The 19,529-nt window shown below is 45.1% G+C and overlaps 1 protein-coding gene across 1 annotated transcript in view; it reads right to left on the bottom strand.

Annotated features, from left to right (window-relative positions):
- Positions 1-1,412: 1,412 nt before the first annotated feature.
- The window catches only part of C8B (complement C8 beta chain), a 63,893-nt gene continuing 45,776 nt past the window's right edge, over positions 1,413-19,529 (bottom strand). Inside the window, exons 9-12 of the mRNA XM_004699392.2 lie at positions 17,261-17,424; positions 5,885-6,038; positions 2,824-2,892; positions 1,413-1,793 (exon numbers count right to left, since the gene is read on the bottom strand). Coding sequence (XP_004699449.1) covers positions 1,642-1,793; positions 2,824-2,892; positions 5,885-6,038; positions 17,261-17,424 — 539 coding nt within the window. The 3' untranslated portion in view covers positions 1,413-1,641. The remainder of the gene's footprint in view (positions 1,794-2,823; positions 2,893-5,884; positions 6,039-17,260; positions 17,425-19,529) is intronic.

The raw sequence follows: 19,529 nt of genomic DNA, 5'->3' as shown, positions 1-19,529 counted from the left end.
TTCCTGTGCAACCTCACACCAGCCCCCTAACGGACCTAAGTCTCACTTTCTCCAGTTGTTTGAGAAAACAAATAATTGAACGTACCTTATCTGGATTTGATGGAATACCAATTGAAATGTTTCAACAAAAACCAAAATCCTCACAACTGGACCAATAGGTAGTAACTTCATGATAAATGGAGAAAAGGTTGAAGTTGTCAATGATTTTATTTTATTGGATTCACCATCAACGCTCATGGAAGCAGCAGTCAAGAGATCAAATTGCCTATTGCACTAGGCAAATTTGCACCACAAGGCCTCTTTAGAGGATTGACGAGCAAGGATGTTTCCTTGAGGACTAAGGTGCACTTGACCCAAGCCACAGTATTCGCCATTGCATCACATACATGTGAAAGTTGGACATCAAACAAGGAAGACCATAGAAGACTAGATGCATTTGAACTGTGGCGCTGGAGAAGGCTATTAAAAATACTGTGGACTGTTAAAGGGACAAACCCATCTGTATTGGAAGAACTAAGGCCAGAGTGCTCTTCAGAGGCAAGGATGCCAAGACTTCATCTTACATACTTTGGACATGTTGTCAGGAGAGACCAGTCCCTGGAGAAGGACATCATGACACAGTGCCTGTATCAATGGGCTCAGGCCTGGGAGCAATTGTGAGGATAGCGCAGAATCGTGCAGTGTTTCATTCTGTTGTGCAGATGGTCACTATGGGTCAGAGCTGACGCAATGGCATCTAACAACAACCTATGCATGTGAAAGTTGGACGTTGAATAAAGAAGCTCCTTTTTAACTAGGGTGTTGGCAAAGAATATTGAAAGTCCCATGGACTGCCAAAAGAACAAACAAATCTGTGTTGGAAGAAGTGCAGCCAGACTGCTTCTTGGAGGCAAGGCTGGTGAGGCTTGGTCTCGTGTACTGTAGACATATTGTCAGAATAGACCAGCTCCTGGTAGAGGGACAGTGGAGAGGAAGAAGATCTTGGATGAGTTGGATTGACACAGTGTCTGCAACAATAGTCTCAAGCTTAAGAACAATTGTGACGCTGTCACAGGACCAAGCAGTTGTGTTATGCAGAGGGTCACTAGGGGTCAGAACGGACTCACCAGCAGCTAACAGCACCACCACCACCACCTTGTAGACTGGCCATGAGGATGGAATGAGCTAACACACTTAGCAAATTGACTATCACAAAGTAGTCATTCAGTAAATAATGTCTTTATCATTGAAGGAGACAGTGGATTAATCAAGCAAGGAAACAACGTACTATCTACTTATCGGTTCATTATTAGACACCTGTGTGCCAGTGCGAGGTGTTGCTGGATTATGAGACTTTAGTTTGAACAACTCTCAAAACAGATCAGTCTTGGCAGGTAGAAAATGTTAGCAAATAAAGTTGTCCAAAGTAAGGATTACCAGGATACTTAAGCCCATGAAGGAGCTTATCTTTTTTAACTTACTATTTATTTAAATCAACGTGCATTTTCCAAATTAACATCTTTATTTGAAACATCCTGAGTGACCTCTCTTTCTTCCCTTGGGAGCTGGTGGGGGTGTGAGCAGGGGCCCTGCTGGCACATGCTCAGGATGCTCCCCTTGCGCAGCCTGCCGCTCCGTTGTCTGCTGGGAGCTCACTGTTTCCTAACACGCCAGCCTTTCGGAATCAGGGCCCAAGCAGGGGCTGCCCCCATTGTGAGGAGGTGGGTTGTTGCACTGCCTTTGTCTTGTCTTCTGTCCCCCAGAGCAGGAAGACCATTCTGACCAGCAATTCCACTTGCCATCAACGGGAACATCTATAAGAAAGGAGGGCAACACATTTTAATTAGTCTTATTGTGCCCAACTGGAGATGATGGATATACCCTAATCATTAATCAAACTGGGAGTCAGAACCTCAACTCTTCCTCTTCTAGTCAGCTGTCTTTCTTTGATGCCAAGGTACTTGACTTGCTCCCTCTTGCCACAGGACCTTTGCACAGGCTCAGAGCACTCTTTCCCTTCTCCTCACCTAGCCAACTTCTATTCATCTTCTAGATTTCAGTTCAAGTGTTCTTTCCATTGCGAAGCGTTCTTTGACACCCTCTTCCTCATCAAATCTCCCTATTTTAAACTCTCAAGAGTATTTTGTAACAGGGTGACAATTGCAAATGTAAAGGTATTTCTGGGACGACTCTACAATTTTAACCTTTCCTTCTAAAGAGCATTCGCTGAGATTACACCACATGCTCATGATTGTGCCCCAGTATCTGGGCTAGACACAGACAGCCCTTTGCTGTCTGGATCTCTGGTTTCTAGTTCAGATACTCCCCAGGTTTATGGGTAGTTATTTAACTTGTCCTCAGCCTACCTGGATGTAATATTATCTACCACGAGCATTGTGTGATCGCGTGCTCTAAATTACCTGACAACCAGCACAGGTGATTCTCATCCTCCAACATTTGCCTTTCACCTGATTATTTATTTGAAAACAAACAAACAAAAACCTAACAATAATACTCACTGACATTGAGTTGATGGTGACCTGTAGCAACCCTAATAGGACAGAGTAGAACTGCCCCTGTGAGTGTCTGGGACTGTAACTCTATGGGAGTAGAAAGCCTCGTCTTGAACAAACAGAAGTAAACAGATATGCATTTGTAGGCCTGTCATCCAAGCTCTCCAACTTGTAAAGACAAAGAGATAGAAACTCAGGACACAGGGTGCATCTCAAGTTTTATAATGTCCAGCCTCCTACCATGCACCTGCAACTTGTTTCAGGTTTCTTTAATTATTCTCTACATGTGCCCAGCGTTCCCCTTTCCAGCAGAGTCTCAAAGATTCCTTACTGTTCCGCGAGGTGACCTCACAGGCTGGGCCTTTGAATCCAACGGGACAGATGCAGTCACAGCGTGATCCTGAAAAGGTGACACAGGGAGAACGTGAGTCTCTCCATGCAAAGGACTCCTGGAGCCCAGTGCTCCACAGCGTCGCGTCCCCAACGGGCGACAGGGACAACTTACACTTGACTGCTTTGCAGTGAAAAGCTTCGGTGCCAAGACTACCCATTACTTTCTTGAGGGCCCTTGGCTTGTGAAAGAGTGTTCATTGCACTAGTGACCGGTTACATGCAGTAGTGGAGGTAAACCACTTGTTGGCGGGTGTTTGACCCACGGTCACAAGATCGGAAGCTCCCTAGGTTGGTTCAGAAAGTTAAGAGCACCATCCTTGGGTTATTCCGGTCTTCTTAAAAAAAACAAAATCTTTATGAGACCAAAAAGACAAGAGTTACTTTGGTAAAGGAGGGTTTCCCAAAGTGGGTTACATCGCCCTCTGGTGGGTGCTAGAACAACCAAGAGGGCTGCAAAAACAAATGCCCATACTTTATCCTGGATGATGGGGTACAGAAAACAAGGATTCAGTTGCCGGGGGTACTGAGTGCAGCTTTTCTGAAAAGGGGGCAGTAGGACAAGTGAGTTTGGGAACTTATGGTCTCAAGCAGAGAGAGGGGCAATGCGACTATGTTAATAGGAAGAGACCAACTAGAACAGAAACAGCAAGAACATCGTCACAATGTGCAGAACACGACAGCTTTCAATGAGATGTGAAATGTCTGCTAAACACTTATGAGTGGGAGCAAGTTTTGCTGTGTATAGTTTCACCACAAACGCAATACGATATAGTTTCACAAAAGATTAGATGTTCGTTAGAGATCACTCTATAATGGTCAATTTCCACACACATACCTGTCTCTTCTGTGCTTTATTCATGTAATGGGGCAACGTATGACCTTTAGCTGTCTCCTCCTGTGTCTGGTGAGTTCTGACATGTTGGCACTATAGGGCTACTCTTCTCTGAAACCACACAGACTCTCTTTGCACAAGAGTCTCCATGGGTCAGGCTCTGTGAGTGTCCCTGCCCTTGGCTCCATATGATCCCTCATCCTAACCCTGCAACCTCAAGTGGGTCCTAATTTCTAGCTTCAAATTTTACCCAAGGTAAGGGGTATTGGAAGGTGTTCCAACAACTCAAAGTCAAAATCTTGAGCAGATGAGCCAACTTCACTTCCGGTTGGCCTGACCCTCACTGAGATGTCCTTATTCTTAGGACTGGACTGCCAGGCCTTACAAAGGAGCTCACCTATGGCCTCTTTGGGCATACTCATGCTGTCTGAGAAGCTAGAAACAGATTCCTCAATCCCGGCCTGGTGGCTGGAAGCTTTCTCCCTGAAAAACTGTCTTCTCTCATGTACTTTCTGCTGAATTCACCCATGTGGGTTCTGCCCTGCCTCCACCTGCCTCCCTAGGCTAGACCCTGCTGGGGTCAGGTCCAGAGGATAGTAGCTTCACAAGGGTTGGTGTCTCTCAGGGTGTTAGCCGGTTCCTCATGGACCTCCACCCATACCAGACCATACAGAACCCTCAGTGATATTTCTTATCCATTCTAGTTGTAGAATGATACATAAAGACAGTTGCACATTGCTCACATGTTCTCCTCCTTAGAGTGCCTGAGTACCAACAGCAAACGTGTTTTGTGAAAACTGTTTGCATTGAGCTATTGGTTATGTCATGCATACAATGTTCTCCTTCTTTTCCTTTCCTCACTCCTTCATTCACAAAAATGTTAATGATTCAGACATGCACATGCTACTTACTGAAATATTGCAGCAGAAGCACTGGAACATGTGACAAAAGCAGCTATTAGAACCCCCGTCAGCCATGAAAGCAATAACACATGCTTGCCTGCGTCCTTGTAGCACCTGCACACGAGACCGCAGGTCTCCAGGGGACCTTGTAACCGACAGCTCTGACGAGAGCACATCCCCATCATCATCGAGTTGATGGCAACTCGTGACACCATGGGACCCAGAGGGACTGCTTCTCGGGGTTCCCAATCCGCAGTCCTTATGGAATCAGATTGCCACATTTTTCTTCCACAGAAAGGCTGGTAGATTTGAACCGCTGACCCTTGGTTCAGATGGTTATAAATCTGCACCCCCAGAGCATATCAGAAGGCTCGGAAAATAAGTTCGCTTAGGTCATTAGCCACTGCATGTAGGTATATCGATGTATGCCAGCGAGGCTTATGAACCGCTGGTTTTGTTGTTATAACTAAGCTACCAAAGACCCAGACTCACTGCTGCTGAGTCAGTGCTGACTCCCAGTGAGCCTGGTAGGTTTCTGAGACTGTAGCTGCTTAGGGGAAGAGAAAGTCCAGTTTTTCTCCCGGAGCTGCTGGTCATTTCGAACTGCCGACCCTGCAGATTGCTACCCAACATATTACCACTATACTACCAGGACTCCTCAGGGATGTTGTAAGAAAAGGTCATTAAATCTCAGCTGAAACATCACAAAGACATTTTACAGATTGCCATTTGGGTGTCATCCCCCTGACAGTGTCACCGACGTTGTTTGCAGCCCCTTCAGTCCCTTAGAGAGGCCCGTGCCGGATGCCTTGTGCTGCCCTGTACTTCGCTGGCCCATCAGCTGGGACCCAACACCTCTCCGTTTATTCTGCCCATTGCAGGCACCACGGACATGATTATTGAAGTTGGCCATCAAGTTCCAGTGGCTACCCTTGTGTCCCACCAAGCATTAGTCTCACCATGTGTTAGTCAGGGCATGCGCAAAGGATTCCTCTTGTTCAGCCCCACCCTTCCTTTGTTTGGGAGAAACCTGGCCAGTCCAGCCCTACTCTTTGTTGCAGGCCACAAGAGCCCAGTCTACCTCTGTCTTCAGATTGATGGTACTGCCACGCCTCTGTCACTAGGAGTTAGTAGGCGCCCTCGCAGCCCAAGTCGTGTATCCTGATACTTTCAGACTCCTTGGGAAATGAAAGCCGGCCAGCAGCCGGCCCCTGAGCCGCCTCCTCAAGATGATGGGTTCCGTGAGGGACACTGGGCGATGGTACCTTTCAGGACAGGGGCTCCGTTCCCTCGGCAGGGAGCACACTGGCAGGAGCCGACTTCCTTCTGGAACTCTTCCAGGGCCTGCTTCATGTTCCGCTTGACTGTGCTGGAATACGCAAAGTCGGCGGCTGTCACCAGTTCATAGAGAGGCTCTGCCTGGATGGGGAGAAAGGTACTTAGAGAGAAATCCCTGGTTAGCTGATAAAGAAGGCAAGGCTACCCAGCGATCGGCAGAGGTGAGTGCCCAGAGACCACGTGGATTCACACGAAAGGAATGGACTGAATGAATGCTATAGCATGTGAATGAGTGCCGAGTCCACAGCCACACAGGTACCCCATCCTCTCTGTACCTCCCCCATTGGTATAGATCGAGCTGTGTCCCCTCCAAATGTGTGTCGAATGTGCATTGAGCCGCCAGTGAATCCCCTCTCACCTTGCTATTATGCAAGTGCAGGGGAAAGTGGATTGCTGCAGAAGCAGTTAGGTTGAAATTTAACACTTTATCATTGTATCTCCCTTTTGGCCCATTTAAAATTTGTTCTATTTTGATTTTTAACAGTTTCATTGCCATGTCAGTCACATGTCTTACAGTTCAGCCATTCAGTCATATCAAGAAGAGTTGTACACTCATTACTGTAATCAATTTTAGAACATATTCTTCTTCCTTGTGCTCATTGTTTTTTCATCTAATTTTTAAAAATTGTGGCAAAAATGCACAACAAAATATTCTCCAATACAACCATTACATGTACAATTCAGTGTCATTGATTATACACTTTTTGTTGTACAACCATTATTGGTATCTTTTTTCAAATTATTCCACCACCATTAACATAAACTCAATGTTCCCTAAGCCAAAACGCTTCCTCTTTCACCCATGGCAACCATTGGTCAAGCTTGGTTTCTTCTTTTTTTTAGTAGTTTTCTTGATATAATATTCACATGTCATACTCTTCCACAATTAAAAGTTATATAGACATCATCACACTCAGTTCTAGTGTGCACCTCCCAACATTCATCATTTGCCCTCCAACTCCCCTCACCCTTCCTACTCCCCATCCTTGATAAACCATTGCATGCATTATTGTTTCTATGAATTCACTCCTTCTGTGCTTCCTAAACTGGGAAGCTTAACAGGGTAAACAAATGAAACAAAAAGAAAAAGAGTAATGTAAAGATAAAAAGAAATAGAAAGAAAGAAATGACCACCAACAATATTTTAAAAGCTAGGGAAAAACTTTTGTCTTGGAGCAAACAAGAAATATTTGAGGTTAGAGCAAATGCAGATTTGTTCAAGAGCGAGGTCAACTGACCAAGTATCAAATTACACCATGGTTCAATTCACCACAATCAAGTTTACACTGGTCTCCTCTGATAGTAAAGCTGTTTGAGTCCCTCACTGGCAGAGGGGATCTGCCCGAGGCTGACTCGGACTAGATGCTTTACGGATGGATTTTGGGCTCCCTCTGTCCTCCATAGCCTTCTACAAATTGTGTTCACAATCTAATCTCTGATCCTTTTACCTTCCTCATATTTGGATTTTGTTATCGTCATCAATGGATCACACAAACTGGTGTACTTCTTCCATTTGGACTTCGTTGGCTCCTTGCTTAGATGGCTGCTGTTCGAATACGAGTCTTTAAGACCCCAGACACTATTCCACTTGATAACTGGGCACCATCTGCTTTCTTCACCACACTTTGCTGTAGCACCATTATCTTCAGTGATCTCTTCATGAAAGAGAGTATCAAGCAGGGCCATGTGATACGTGTTCTTGGATTGGGGCTAGAATCACATGGGAGCCCAGAATCCATCTGCTTGTCCACAGGTTTTGAATGACTCTGGTTTAGTTTGGCAGGTGTCTTATGACAAAAACCAAAACCAAAACCAACCAACAAAATCCCAAACAAACCAAGAAAAGCAAAATATAAAAGAAAACAAAAACATTTGTCAATCGTCCCTCTAGATTATAAGGCAATTGCACTGGTAACATCAATAATTTATCCAATGCCCTAGAAGTTAAGGTACTGATGATATGAGGAGTTTTTGAAAGTACAGTCCACTTGTGAGCTACAATCCATAAGTTGTTGCTTTGTTCAGATTGCTTTTGTACTTGATTGAACTCTGCTCACATTGAGCATGGGGGCTGGTACAGGAAAACTCCCTGTACCCTTTCTTCCAAGGGCAGATCCTTGCCTAGCAGATTGATATCTGTCATATAAATGTAAGGGGAGAATTGAAGTACTAAATAGATGGTGGTTCTGGGGCACTCTTCATTCGACCTCCTCTAAACCAGGGGTCCCACCCAAAGCTCAACAACCTCCATTTCCACAGTCTTGGGATGGCCATTCTTTCTCTAGAGCCAGTATCCCGAATAAGTATCTCTAGCCTGTGAAGGTGTGAGAAAGTGCATGTCTGTCCTTTAAAACCAACCACAGGGGGTATTTTGTTACAGCCCCAGTGGGATACCAGGACAGGTGTTGTCCTGACACACACACAGATACGTTCATGCAGGTTCAACTCAGCAGTCACTTGCTGAACACATACTTTGAAACAGATCTTTGGGGAAAATATAGGACTATTGTTATAACTTTACTTGCCCACTCTAAACCTATCAAACCATTCACATCTACTGGATCCTTTGATAGGAAGCATTTCCAGACCTCCCAAGTGGACAGAATGCCAAGTCTACCCTCGTGCTTATCTTTATGACCATTATTACTTTTTTTTAATATGTGTAGGCCCCTCTTCTTCCTTCTCTGGTTAGATTATAAGTTCCTGAAGGCCAGAGCTATGAACTCTCCAGTTCTCTGATTTTAGAGTTGGCCAAGAGCTTAGTAGACTAACCATGAAGGTGCCATCAAATGGATTCTGAATCGTGGTGTCTCCATACTGTCAGAGGAGAATGTTGCTCCATACGGTTTTCTATGGCTGATTTTATGCAGCCACAGATCACCAGGTCTTTCTTCTGAGGTGCTTCTCGATGAATTGAATCTTCACCTGTCTGTTAGCAGCTGAGAGCATTAACATTGCATCATCCAGGGACTCTTGGGCCCAGTCCAACACTTAATAAATATTGCCTAATAAAATGGATGGATGGATGAAAGAGGGATAGGAGGCCTAATAAAGCAGCGGCAGTAGGTACGGAGGAAAGAGCGTGGATAGAAGAAAGGATAAGCAGGAAAAGCAGACGCTGTTCACCCAGCAGATACAGCCATAGTTGAGAGGGCGATGGTCTCAATAGGTCAGCGGTTTTCAACCTGTGGGCTGCAACCGCGTTAGGGGTTGAACAACCTTTTCACAGGTGTCACCCGACTCATAACAGCAGCAAAATGACAGTTATGATGTAGCAACGAAAATCATTTGATGGTTGAAGGGGTACCAAAACATGAGGCACTGTATGAAAGGGTCATGGCATTAGGAAGTTTGAGAAGGTTCACCTATGGCATAAGTGAATGCGGTGTGGCTTACAGTTTAGGACAACTCCGAAGGCAAAGTGTCAAGAGGCAGTTCTTGGCTCTAGTTTCAGTCCAGGGCCAGGTTCCTCCCCAGATTTTGTTTGTGATCCTGCCTTAATTCAGCCCTGGAGAGTTTAGGGTCCATCTAAATGCAGGCAATCATGCCTAATAGAAGCCTCCAGGGGGAAGAAAATTGCTTCCATTTCTTAATGCACCTGACTCCCGACCTTCACTCTAGTGGGCAAAGCAAGGCCCCTTGGTGGTCCCATTGTCTCACCAGTTTGTGGTCAATGAATTGATCCAGAGCTTGTTTGCCGAACCATCCAGCCCTGCTGGCCACACGCCTGGGGGTGAGGAGGCTGGTGATGGGAGGCAGGGATGGGAGGGTGGATGGCAAGAGGCTCGCTTTACACCAATGAGGAGCTCCTTCAGTACTCTGCTTGCTATTCTGAACACCTCGAAAGGCTGTCTGTAACTCCTGAGGCATTTTCCCCCCAGCACAGAGATTTGCTCAAGGAGCTGGAAGAAGCCTTCCACATCCACTGTCCCCTGTGTGCTTAGGACTATGCCGGGAGACTTCAAACATGATCCCACTGCCTCCTCATAGGCCCCTGGGTGGAATAAATGGTTCAATGCTGGTTCTGAAAGTTAGGCAGCTCAAAAGCATCCAGGAATCACTGGCTACCGCATTCTACTGACCATGAGGTTCGGGCTAGGGTTAGGGCTAGATCTACTTATGAAAACTCACAGCCACGGTGATTCCTATGGGGCACCAGACTACCCTGACACCCATGAGTCCAAAGCCCAGTGGTGTTTGTTCGGTTCCTCTTCCCAGGGTAAGAGTGAGGAACTCCGTTTTCAGAAGGAGTTAGCCAGGCGATCAAAGTCACTCATCAATGGAATTCCAGGAGTCTCATGAAAAGCTTCCGTGATGCTGCAAGCTATGTCACCGCTATTTCAAATACTAGCAGGGTCCCCCAAAGCGAACAGGGTTCAGCAGAACTTCCAGACTAAGATCTCAATAAACGACAACGAAGGAGTCGGCTATCCACTTCAGAGGAATTGACCACTGGAAACCTTACGGATCGCATCCGAATACTGTCAAACACTGAAACCTCATGCAGAGCGGCAGCCAACACACACACACACACACACACACACACACACGCACACATGCACACACCCCCTCGCTGCTCACATTAATCATTGGGTCCTTAGCACACTTGCTTTTGTAAAACTGTGACTACTCTCTGTCCTGTTGCTGCGGAGCTAGTCTGGTCATATTTAAAAAATAGCTCGTGGTGCTGGTCACCCTTACTGCTTCTGTTATTAGCCACCATCCAGTGGGCCCTGACTCACACTGTCCCTTAAGCCACTGCAGTCTCTAATGACTCACTGAAGCCTCAGGCAGAATTGGGTTTTCACTGACCGAGTGTCCGGAGTAATCGCCAGGCTTTTCTTTCTACTTCGTCTACACTGGAAGGCTCTGCTGCAGTCCGCTGGGCATTGTGGCCACACGCACGTGTTGGTTGCACTGAGGTGCACTGGCCAGGAGTTGGATCTAACCATCTCTCACGGAAGGCAAGACTTGGACCATTGCTACCCCAGTCCTAAAGATAACAAATAATCATGTCGATATTCGTTGTCTTCAAGTCCATCTTGACTTGTGGCCACCCTGCAGGAGAGCACAGAACTGCTCCTTAGGGGTTCCAAGATTGTCAGTGTTGACCGAAGCAGACAGCCTCACCTTTCATCCACGAAGGGACTGGTGGGTTTGAACCACCAAATTTGTGATTAGAGGCCCAATGCCTAACCCACTACCGTACTGCTACACAACTAAAACCAAATGTGCTGCCATGGAGTCGAGTCTGCTGGACTACATGCTGCATGCCTTATAAAACGCAATTCTCTTGATAACCTTATAAATTATTCTTGTGCTAATGCGATAACGGAAGCACAGAAAAGCTCAACATATTGTCAGTAAACAGCGGAAAACAATTTTAGCTGTTCATAGTCTATTTCTTTTCAGCATATATATTTGTGATAGGTAGATGAACACATGATTGGGTGGCATGAGATAAATGACATTTGGTGTCCCACTTTCTTCAATAAAATGATTTTTTTGTGGCTTCTTAGTATGCTTGGCTGGGCCACAGGACATCCCAGGCTTCCCCTGCCATTGACCTTAGGTCAGCTCCTTTTTCCTCTAGCCCTTGCTACGATAGAAGGGGCATGTGTTTATACACACCTCTCCAGCAACTTTTACTTTGATGTCTTTAGTAGAGTGCTCCATTGGGGGTTACCAGGTCAACAGCTACCAGCCTTCTTATGCTTTTGGATTCAGAGGATTAAGCTCTTTCCCTACCAGGTTGTATTGACGTACCCCACACCCCGCCCCTCCCCCCATTCCATTGTTCAGAAGTGCTCATCTCATCGCTCTCAATTATCATCGCAAAGTCAAGACTTTGATCATTGTCAAGATAACAGGTAAAAGGTAATATTTCCTCTTTTTGTTTGTTCACCTTTAAAAAACGTGTTAAGATAGAAATTTTCAAGCTTACATAAAAGTAGTAAGAAGGGGTAATGAACCCCATGTGCCCATCATCTGACTTCAGCAAGTATTAATATTTTATCACATTGCTCTCTTCATTTTTTATTCCAGGAGGTTGACAGTTTTGCATATTTATTGGCCATTTGTAGCACTTCTTGGGGTTGTTTGCTCATTTCCTTTCAGATGGGTCTTTCTTATAAATTGTGTCATTCTTCAGACATTAAGGCTTTCATGTGTAGCAGAATTATTTCGGTGGTTTGTTATTTGCCTCTTAATTATATTCATAGTTTCCCTGTATAAAATCAGGATTCATTTTGGGGGGAGAAGGATCTAACAGCCCATATCCAACACTGTTTCCAGGCCATATTTGTATGTCTAAGCCTTCTCTCATTTGGAGTGATTTGTTTGAACTTGGAGGAATTTGCTCCCGGAAAGGTGTGGTGGTCATTATCACTGCCTACCAAACACTTCAGTTTATGTGCCTTTCTGGACAATTCTCGGCCCATCTGAAAGGCTGGAGTGCTCTGTGGCTAGTGTTGACCAATGAAAGATGAGAGGTATCACTTCCAGATTGAAGTTACATAAGCAGAGATGATTTGTCCTTCCCCATAGGTGATCTTGGAAGTATGGGGCAAGACAAAGCCTCCATCCTCCTGGACCCCTGTGTGATTACACTGAGCAGAGCCCCCCTGACAACACACTGCAGCCAAATGTGTGATTGAGACATAAATATCTGTTTTACTAAGCAGTTAAGATATGAACTTGGTTATACCCAGGCTCTCCAGATCTCCATGTGTGCATAGTTCACTACCATCTTCTTGTCTTCTGTCTTAGATAATACCAACACTCTGCATAATAGCTCTACAGCCTGGGTCCAGTGATCACTATCTGGCTAGACTGGCTGCTAGAGAATTAGATATGGCTGGTACTCTCTGACTGTTGCTAGGAGCTATGGAGTCGGTTCCAGCCTAGAGTACTACAGTCTATACAACGAAACAAACAACTTCCCAGTCCTGAGCCGTCCTCACAATTGTTCCTGTGCCCATTATTGCAGCCATCGTGTCAACCCATCTCACTGAGGGCCTCCCTCCAATACAATGCCTCTCTCCTTTACCATGCATGATATCCTTCTCTGGGAACTGGTCTCTCTGGACAGCATGTCCACTATATGTACATTTTCCCACCTTTGCCTCTAAGGAGCACTCTGGCCATACTTCTTCCAAGACAGATTCGTTTGTCCTTTAGGCAGCCGGTACTTTTAATATGCTTCTCCAGCACCACGATTCAAATACATCGATTCATCCTCAGACTTCCTGATTCAATATCCAAATTTTACATGCACATGAGGCAATTTGCTAATCAGGAACTCTGGTGGTGTAGTGGGTTACATGTTAGGTTGCTAACCACAAGGTCAGCAGTTTGAAACCCCAAGCCATGCCACAGAAGAAAGACAAGACTTCTACACCTGCAAAGCTTTGCAATTTCAGAAGCCCACAGGGGCCTATTTACCCAGGCTAGAGGGTCACCATGAGTGAGAACCGATCTGATGGCGGTGGGGTTTTGACTAAATCTCGTTAAACACAAGGAACTCAGAGAAAGTTGACTTTCACATAAGCAATGACTGCTTTTTAAGTGTAACTCTCTTGAAATATTTTGGAAATTAACCCCAATCCCAGTGGTCAAGTCGATCCCTCCTCATGCCAACCATCCTTTCCCTGCCATCGAGTCAATTCTGATTCCCAGTGGTCCTATAGGACAGGGTAGAAGCGCCTCTGTGGGTTTCTGAGACTGTAGCCCTTGATGGGAGTAAAGAGCCCATGCATGGCAGGTGGGTGCTAACCTCTGCCCTTTCAGCTCACAGCTCAAAGAGCCCATGCATGGCAGGTGGGTACTAACCTCTGCCCCTTCCGCTCACAGCTCAAAGTGTCAGCACTATGCTACCAGGTCTCAACCCCAAGAGTGTCAACAGAGAACTGCATTCACTAGGGTCTGCAGTGGCTATCATTGTATGTAAATGGATGCACAGGTCTTTCTTCTGAGCCACCTCTGGCATAACTCGGCACTATAACTTTGGTTAGCAGCCAGATATGTTAGCCATTTATACCACCCAGGGATGTGAGATCCTTAACACTAAAAGATATTCATTGTTCACCGGCAATTCAAATGTAGGTGGGCATTCCCTAATTTTATGTACTATATGTGGCAACCCTATTTATGATTTCTTTAATATCTCAAAACATCTTTGGGATTCTTTAGCCTCATGAATGACTAGCTACTTGGTCAGGAGCTTTTTTCCTTCAAGACCTTGTGATGGTAATCACTCCATCACTGCCAGACGCTTACTACTGTATAAAGTTCTAAGACTAGTTAGACTCTACTTTGCAGAGGGGAAGATTTCTTCCTGAAAGTCACCCCTGGTTCTCCAGTCTTGCTTTGTTTTCATTAATTTTGCCTAGGTGTGCGTAAGCTGTTCATAGTGCATTAGCAGCACAGAGAAGGTTCTCTTATTATGTGCTTGATTCATGCATCTGCACATTTCATCTTGTCGCTTCCTCAGGAAGAAACTCAGGGTTTCAGATTCCCTCTTCTGTACTTTTGTCCATCATATTTCTTCTCTGTCATTGCTTTAATCTCTTTGTCTTTTGCTTCTGTATTATAGGAACATTTTTATAGCAACTTCCACATCACTGACTCAATTTTCTGCAGTGTCAATTCTGTTCTTTATAGTTTCCAATGTAGGTTTTAATTTGGCTATGGTGCCTTTGCGTGCCTATATTCAGCCACTTTCGTTTTCATGTGACTATTGTCTAAACATCTCAGCTTCCAGCTTTCATTTCACAATCTCCATGCTTTCTTGAATTATATCGCAATCACAAAGCAAATGCATTTAAAAGTCTACTTCTATGTTTCAGTGTTTTAGATGCACGCTTTTCTTTTGAATTGTGAATGAAATTTCATCTTTTGTATTCAAAATCTCTTTATGCAAAGGGGCTTGGGAACGTTTGTGTAAAAATTCCATTATCTTTTAATTCCATGAATCCACAAGTTTTCTGAAGGCCATTTACATGTCTCTTGCTTTCTCATAACTCTTCCTTGAACAAGGAGCCACTTCTTTATGTCTAAATTTTGCCAATAGAAAACCTAAAGGGACTCTCTCCTCCACACCCCCAACCTGACTTCCACAGAAATCTTGTTTCAGATTTCAATCTTGAAGACCAGTTTATGCATACAAGCCTTGGCCAACGTTCTTGTGTCTATAGATTGTATATCCAGTAGAAAATGGTTCATCTGTCTGCTCTGAAAAGCAGGAGCCACTCTAAGTCTGCAGAGAGTGATTCTGAGAGCGCGTGAAGCCATCCATCCGTGGCTTCCCTTCCCGGGAAGGCATCACCGGACACTAGGATGCCCAGAGTGTAGGTTTCCAGCTAAAGTAGGTGGAGGAGGTGCGTACAAACCTTCTCCGTCCCTGCTTCTCCCACTCCTGCAGCATTCTTGGGAGCACCCCTGATCCTCCAGACTCTTTCCCAGTGCAACCCTTTCATGGTTTCCCACTGATCGCGTCTGCTGTGCTATTTCCAGTATGCTATTTTCCGCTGGACCATGCTGGGGAGCCTCTGTGCCTTCAGCAAAGTACTGTGCCTACATCATTGTTGGTAAGAACTGTTTGATATGCTTCATGTGATAACCGCCCCCTCCCTGCACCACCACCACACACAAAGATCTTCTCTCTCCTCTTTCTTACATGTGCACACATCTGTCTCCATTTCTCAGCTCTCTGAAGTCGCTCTCATTCTCTCTGTTGCACACTATATTCACGTGCACATATACACCACGCTCTCCAGACCACATGCCTGTCACTTGCCATTCTCAATGCCCAGCCTGGCACAACCACCTGTCCAAGTAACCAAGGCAATCCTTACATCCTCAGTGTTGTTTATTGTCTACCCCCCCCCAAATCCCACAAAGCCGTCTCTGTAAAACATAGTAATAATAAAGAGCAGGGATCTATTTCCCCCAAAACTGTGTTCTCTCCCATGTTCATCTGTGATGCCATCCAATGTTACCAGGGCATTAAGTCAATTCCAGAAGTTACTGGAGCCGCCTGCAACCCGGGGCTGACTTTATTCCTCTCTATGCTTGCCAGCAACTGTATCCCACGTGTCACTACTGAACAAGTGGGGGTGGAGGAGGTTTGAGTGGCAGTCTTGTTCTGCAGAAACGATGAATCTGACACACAAAACAAAGACCCTGTGTTTGGTAACTGCAGAGTCTCCCATCAGAGCTGCAACCCCTCAACTCCTTCCTTGGCTGCAAGGGGAACTCTCCAGGGGCAGACACTGGACCATCAAGGACTGCACAGGAAATGGCAAGAAGAGGGTGATGTAACATGTGATATGGACAGTGTGCAGAAGTCCCCACAGGCAAGGGCCAACCACTGCTGATATGTCTGACAGCCCTGCTCTAACATACGTCTTTTTAGTTTAAGATTGCAGAACTCCTTGTGTGTGGGTGACAGGTAGTTGAGATCATTATTTTTTATTCCCCAAACCCACAGGAAAGTCTGGAAGGGAGGAACGAGGTCAAATTCTCCAGTCCAGACAGTCTAGAGACTCTTGAACGCTCACAGATGGAAAGTCTCACTCTCTGACCCCTGGTTTCCATCCATCACAAAGTGGAGATAAGAATACTTAATTTGTAGACCTGTTGTGCAGATGAGGTGAGATCATAGTCCTAAAGCCTTTGGCAGAGTGCCGTAAATATAGTCAGTGCTGAAAGCATATTGTCTGTTACCACAGCATTTTCTCCTGTCCTGTAAAACCGCTGGGCATACACAGATCTTACGTTTCAGCAGACACTGTATTGCCCTTCCTTGTGCCTCACCTGCTCCCCACTCTCTCACCCCATTTTCCTTCAATAGCTTACTTGCTATAATATCCCAGGAACCTTGCAATTACTTGTTGGTTGAATACATAAATAAGTGCATCTCTGATGAAATGGAAGGGACCAAGCCAAGCTAAATCTATTGCCATTAAGTCAATTCCAACTCATAGCAATCCTACCGGACAGCCTAGAACTGCCCCCTAAGGTTTCTGAGGTGCCAGTTATGATGGGCGCAGACTGTCTCGTTCTTTCCTACAGAGCAGCTAATGGGTTTGAAATGGTTGGCACATTTCCTTTAGCAGCCTGGGGAGCCCAAGCAAGTGGAGGTCAAGGCTTTCTAGGTGGTGCTGAGTGATGGTCTGTCATCTGTTCATTACAGATGTATTTTCAGTCCTAAGTCTGACTGGTCTCTATGTGCAGTCCCCTGGCTAGTAGTAGGCCCCCAGGAACCGAGTAGAGGAGCAGACGAGCAACGTAGCTTCATGTACCTTGACTTTGATGGCGCTCGGGTTGTACTGCACCGCATCACCCCACTCCTGCATCAGTTCTGCTGTCGGCAAATCCTTGTATGCCAAGGTGGTGATGTGTTCACTTGCCCCTCCTCGTACACGGACCACCAAATCATCCACCACAGTCTTTCTCTTGTTTCGATCTGAAAGGGATACAGAGGATGGAGCTGGACAAGAAGCATCCCTATGTCGAGGGGACACATGGTCCTAGGAGCAAAGTGGAAGCTCATCCAATCAGACACAGCACAAGTCAGAGATGCGCAAAGAAGGAATGCTTGTCTTGAGCGCTGCTAAGCTATTCACTGAATGAGTCTGTGGAAGAGTAATAGATTGATTGAACAATCAACTGGCAAATATAGATAGATAATAGAAGGGATCGATTCTAGATACTAGAGAGGCAGGTAGAGATAGATGACAGATAGATAAAAAGATAATAGAAATAGATATTTGTAGTATTTTTATTTTATCCTTACAGTAATTTCTCTGTGCTAGGAATTACTAGGTCTTCTGAATATGTGATGAGACTCAGACTGGAGTTGTAAGTCATTTGCCCAGGCCCATGCAGCCCAGAGAGTCACATTTTGAAGAAGATCTGCCTTCCTTCAAAGCCAACGTTCCATTATCAAATGACTTTCACCTCATATCCATCCTGGGGGTGGAGTAGGGGAGATCCCATCTGACTGGAAACGCATTTCATCCCCACCCCACCCCACCCGACCCTAGTCATGCCACACACTGCTGCTAGACCTGAATCTCAATTCTTTTTCCTAGCCTGATAACCTTGGGGAAATCATTTATTCCATGTGAGACTTCTTTTTCATGGCAAACAAAGTGAATCCTGTGAATCTATGTCACGAATAAATGAATCAATAGTAATAATGATTGATCTTCTATTGTCTCTGTAAGTGTTATACATGCATTCATTTTTTTTAACCTTCATGGTGAAATAGGAATTAATATGATCCCCACTTGGCAGGCAGGCAATCTGAGGCACAAGGCATGAAAGAGCTTACCCATCAGTCCTGCACAAGCTCGAAGCTATATATTTCTTTGTGTGTGGCAACAGCGGTAGAGAGATTCAGAATGACTGGACCTGGATGGAGTAGGGCCTCAGTCTCCTTACAACAACGTGATAGGGTCAGGGGACCCTGATGCGACAATGAGCAGCTTTACTTTCCTAGCGTGGCCCGGTAAGACCTCAGCCCTCTAAATAAGTGACATCCATTCTTTTCCCCCCCGTCTATCTAGGGTGTTCTAGATAAAATGATTTGCTTAATTGCTTTTTAAAATCCCCTATTGGGGGCTCTTACATCTCTTATAATAATCCATAAATTCATTGTGTCAAGCATATTTGTACATATGTTGCCATCATCCTTTGCAAAAAATTTTCTTTCTACTTGAAACTTTGGTATCAGCTCATTTCTTCACTCCCACCATCATGAACACTTGATAAACTATAAATTATTATTATTACTTGCATATCTTAAACCATCCACTGTCTCCCTTCACCCATGTTTCTGTTGTCCATCATCCTGGGTGGTGTTGGTGTTGGTTATACATCGATCATTACAACCGGTCCCCCTCTCTCCCCCCACTTTTCCCCTACCCTCATGGTATCACTACTCTCATTATTGGTCCTGAGGGGCTTATCTGTCCTGGATTCCCTGTGTTACAAGTTCGTATCTGTACCAGTGTACATGCTCTGGCCTAGCTGGATTTGTAATGTAGAACTGGAGTCATGACAGTGGTGGTGGGGGGAAAGCATTAAAGAACCAGAGGAATGTTGTGTGTTTCGTTGGTGCTGTACTGCACCTTGGCTGGGTCGTCCCTTTCTTGTGATCCTTCTGTGAGGAGATGTCCAATTTGTCTACAGATGGTCTTTGGGTCTCCACTCCATCCTCTCCCTCATTTGCATCAACAATTGTTTGTTTGGGGTCTTATGATACCTAATACCTGATCCTCTTGATGGCTCATAATCACTCAACCTGGTGTGCTTCTTCCATGTGGACTTTGTTGCTTCTCAGCTAGATGGCCACTTGTTTATCTTCAAGCCTTTAAGACCCCAGACACTGTATCTTTTGATAGCTGGGCACCATCAGCTTTCTTTTTTTTTTGCATTCCCCAAATTAGCTTTATTAGTAGTTAAACTGAAAATTGGCTCTCCGTCAGTCTTTCCTTTGTTGTTTTATTTCTTTAAAAAAAATCAATTTATTGGGGCTCATACAATTCATCACAATACATAGATCAA

The sequence above is a fragment of the Echinops telfairi genome, unplaced genomic scaffold (assembly GCF_000313985.2).
Source record: "Echinops telfairi isolate 266 unplaced genomic scaffold, ASM31398v2 ScPeMD7_443;HRSCAF=831, whole genome shotgun sequence".
Classification (NCBI taxonomy): Eukaryota; Metazoa; Chordata; class Mammalia; order Afrosoricida; family Tenrecidae; genus Echinops; species Echinops telfairi.
Note: the sequence above shows the minus strand (reverse complement) of the source record. Positions and strands in the feature narration are given on the sequence as shown.